At 31.8% G+C, this 3,807-nt stretch overlaps 1 protein-coding gene across 1 annotated transcript in view; it reads right to left on the bottom strand.

The window, feature by feature from the left end:
* The window catches only part of LOC108684069, a 22,297-nt gene extending 20,041 nt beyond the window's left edge, over positions 1–2,256 (bottom strand). The window contains exons 1-2 of the mRNA XM_018188110.1: positions 2,039–2,256; positions 593–1,161 (exon numbers count right to left, since the gene is read on the bottom strand). Of these exons, the coding sequence (XP_018043599.1) occupies positions 593–1,152 (560 nt within the window). The 5' untranslated portion in view covers positions 1,153–1,161; positions 2,039–2,256. The remainder of the gene's footprint in view (positions 1–592; positions 1,162–2,038) is intronic.
* Positions 2,257–3,807: the final 1,551 nt, after the last annotated feature.

Below are 3,807 nucleotides of genomic sequence, written 5' to 3' on the forward strand. Positions count from 1 at the left end.
AATTATTTTAGATGAATAATTGCAAAAATTGTATTTTCAGTTTTCTCAATGAAAGTACATTATATGTACATTATACATTTACATTTTAGCCAATTTATTTTGAGCTTTTTTAATTAATGAAATTTCTAAAATAATCTTCTATTGTGATTATATTCTCATACATTAAATAAAAAATTGTTTTCCAACTACAATACACATGCGAATACGCCTTGTAAGTTTAAATAATAATAATATAAATATAATATTAATATACAAATAATATACATATTTATAAAAGAGGATAGATATCGCAAAAACGAATATAATTTCAGATACAACAAAATTAATAGTATAACAAAAATAAATAATTATAAAAAGATAAAACGCAAATAATGTACAATTATAATTTAAAAAACTATATATAATACATAAATATACAAATGAAAAATATATAAATAAAATAATATTCAAATATATAAATGAATCACTCTCGATTGTTTATTTTTTAATTTATTAAAAATTAATATTACTTATTTTTATCTACAATAGATGCAAATATGCAGCATGAAATGTCAGAATAATATATTTTGATGTATAATAATTAATAACTTACGTGTAATCTGTAGAGACGAGACAGTTACCAGCGAAGGAGCAGTCGCGTATGGTGCAAGACTCGGGATTTGGATGTTCTTCAGTCATTTCGTAAGTCACATTGAATCCATACACGTCGAGCAGATCATTCAATACCCTTACGTGATTACCTTCGAGTCGATCGAGCTCGAATTCGACTACCAAAAACGGCCTGAACGTTCTCAAACGTTGATACTCGAAGACATTACCCTCGGTCACTTCCTTAACTAGGGCCGCACCAAAGTTCATGGTCTCGGACTCGTAGTATGCGTATTCAGTGAAGCGGAGCCCCTTGTAGACATAGAGCTGCGTCAGGTAGACGACGATAGAACTGTTGGTCGACGGGATGTCGGACACGTCAATTACCCAACGACACTTGATTGGAATCGGAAAGGGTCCGGGGAAATTCGGCGTGTGTATGACGCCTCTAGGACCTGCTAAATGACTACCGCAGAACGGGTCAAAGTTCATGATGACATCCGGCAAATTGAAGCAGAAGAGACACAGAAGAAAAACACTTGACACAGTAATCTTCATCTTCATTTTTCAAATCTATAGAAAAAGAAAAATATCAAAATTAATATTAATCAATTAGTAAAATTAATTAATACATTAGAAAAGATTATAGATTTATATTTTGAGTTCTTAAGAGCCTTAAAAAAGGCTGCAAGCCAAAACTGCTATGAATATTTTACATTTATGAATATTTCATGCATTTATATTTGGTGCAGTAGAGAGAATATCGTGTGCATACAATATTCTTCAGTTTAGTTTCACCAATGTGACATTTAACATTATTCTTAGTTTAATTTACTTTTAATTTTTTTCTCATTTTAAGAATTAGAGAAAAACGTAAATAATAAATTAAACCGAGATTTTATATATATAAAGTTAATCATTGGAACTGAAACTAATTTTTAAAATTGGAAAAAGATGAGTTAATTGAACCAAAATTAAAATTAAATTACATTGTGATAGAAACGGGCATTAAATTCGATTCTCCACTAATCTTTTTTTAATTTTAAGAATTAAAAAACGAAGAATAAATTAAAGTTAATTTTACATTGGTGAGATTAAAGTTAATTTTACATTGGTGGAACTAGATCTTAAATTTCGTATTTGTAATATTTTTAAAAACTCATATATATTGTATAATAACTTATAAATATGTTTACAATATTTAGATAATTTCTTGGTGAATAAAAAATAAACAGAAATAATTGGCATAGAATTGTGTGCGCGCGCGCGTATATAATATAAACTTATTATAACATTCATGAAAATTTGTAATTCACGATATTCTTAAAAAATTTTTTGTTAAATGAAATTTGTAGCAGAAATCAATTTGTTTCGAAATATGTAGTGAATTGGCTATGATGACCTAGATGATGTCCACGTAAACACGTTGGCGATGCGACATCTTCCTCACCTTAACCACGGTTCGAGCGGGGCGTTATCGCGACACTTCTAAGTGAACGATCGCCCGAATTTTTCTTTAATTTTGTTCAATCGGTTATCATTCGCTGGGTTTCTGTCCACCTCGACGATTTCCCAGCATGATGATATCAATATCCCCTCGCGCAGGAATCAGGGATGTTGCGCTCGGTCAGGCTTACCCGCGAACCGAATACCGCGCAAAAGCGCGAATCTTGGGGGGATGTCCAACGCATCACGAATTTCTCGATCTCGACTACATCATGGACTATAATCGAGAGATTTGCGAGGAAAGCGATTCACTGGACAATTTCGATGAAAGGATCGACGATAAGAATGATGAGATGAGCGAACGAACGGTAGATACACTTTGATATACCTCGACTTTGTGTTCTGATACTGATTACTGATCTTCCTTGCCCACCCTCTCTTATCACAGATGCGCGACGTCGCGCGATCTGTCGGGCTGCTATAGGGCTGTTGGCGCTAGTCTCCTCCATCCCCCAATCAACCCTAATCTGTCCGTGCGCGTCCATCCCACATAGATTAAACCGTGGCCTACATGTGTATCGACGCGGAAGTATTGGTCAAATTGTCAAAATTCGATTGGGGTTCAAGTTCAGTATGAAAATCTTGACGCTGCCAAATATAAATTAACCGATGTCAAAAGTTGCGATTTCCATTGGCCGCGTTCAATAGAATATTTATTTTCGAACTGTTTGAGGTTTTTTTCGCATTGGCTGAATTGTATAACTTAAATTTTAAGTTATATTATAAGTTATACAGTTAAGATTTAAAGGAATATCTTATCTCAGCGAAGAAAACTTTCAACAGTTGCGAGATAAATTTTGATTGACGCGGTCAATGTAGAGATCACGGCTTGACATCGGATCTAATTAATACCGAAAGCATGATTTTCCAAAGTGAATTAGAAATTTTCTTATTTTTACGATCCTAGCTTCTTTCGATCCTTTAATTAGATCTGTTCTTTATCGATGACTTTCTGAATTATATTTGCTTCATCTTAATTTATTCAATCCAAGTCTTAGCGCTGCCAATTATGAAATAATATAGGCTGTGTTCCAAGTTTATAGCGCTGAAAATCTATAGTTTACATTATGTATATATTCTTAGCATTGACAGTAATTTTAGAACACAGATGTAGACAACTTCTGAAACTTCTGACACGATTGCGATACTTGCGATCTAATTGATATCAAAAGTGTGATCTTCTAAAATGGAGATTAGATGTGTTTTTATTTTTATAATCTTATCTTTTTTCGATTCCTTAATTTCTGTTGATTCATTTTGAATCTATAAAGTCAAATTTTGGAAAATAGTTTTTAAAGAATATTAAATTTAATTCTTGACACAGATATTTTATAGGAGAGATATTATATAAATAAAAGATCGTATATAATAAAATTATGAGACTTTAATCTTTTTAATAATTTTATCCCTAAATATTCCAATTATACATGTACAATTCTATGTCTTATTTCTATTCATTATGTAAAGTAGGAGATTAAAAGAAAAGTTTTGTAGGAACAATAGATAACTCGAAACTGAAAAGGTCGTATATCAATTGATTCATCGTTAGCCGCATAAAAAGTATATCAATAATGGTTAACTAGTGCCATAAGATACGAAATGCGATAGAAATTAATTTTGAAAATTCACTCGGGATATAGAGCACTCGTGTAAATTACGTAAGTCCAAACGAACGCATAGAAACGCGAGAGAAACAAAAACATTGTAAATTCA

Source organism: Atta colombica, unplaced genomic scaffold (assembly GCF_001594045.1).
Source record: "Atta colombica isolate Treedump-2 unplaced genomic scaffold, Acol1.0 scaffold126, whole genome shotgun sequence".
Taxonomy (NCBI): domain Eukaryota; kingdom Metazoa; phylum Arthropoda; class Insecta; order Hymenoptera; family Formicidae; genus Atta; species Atta colombica.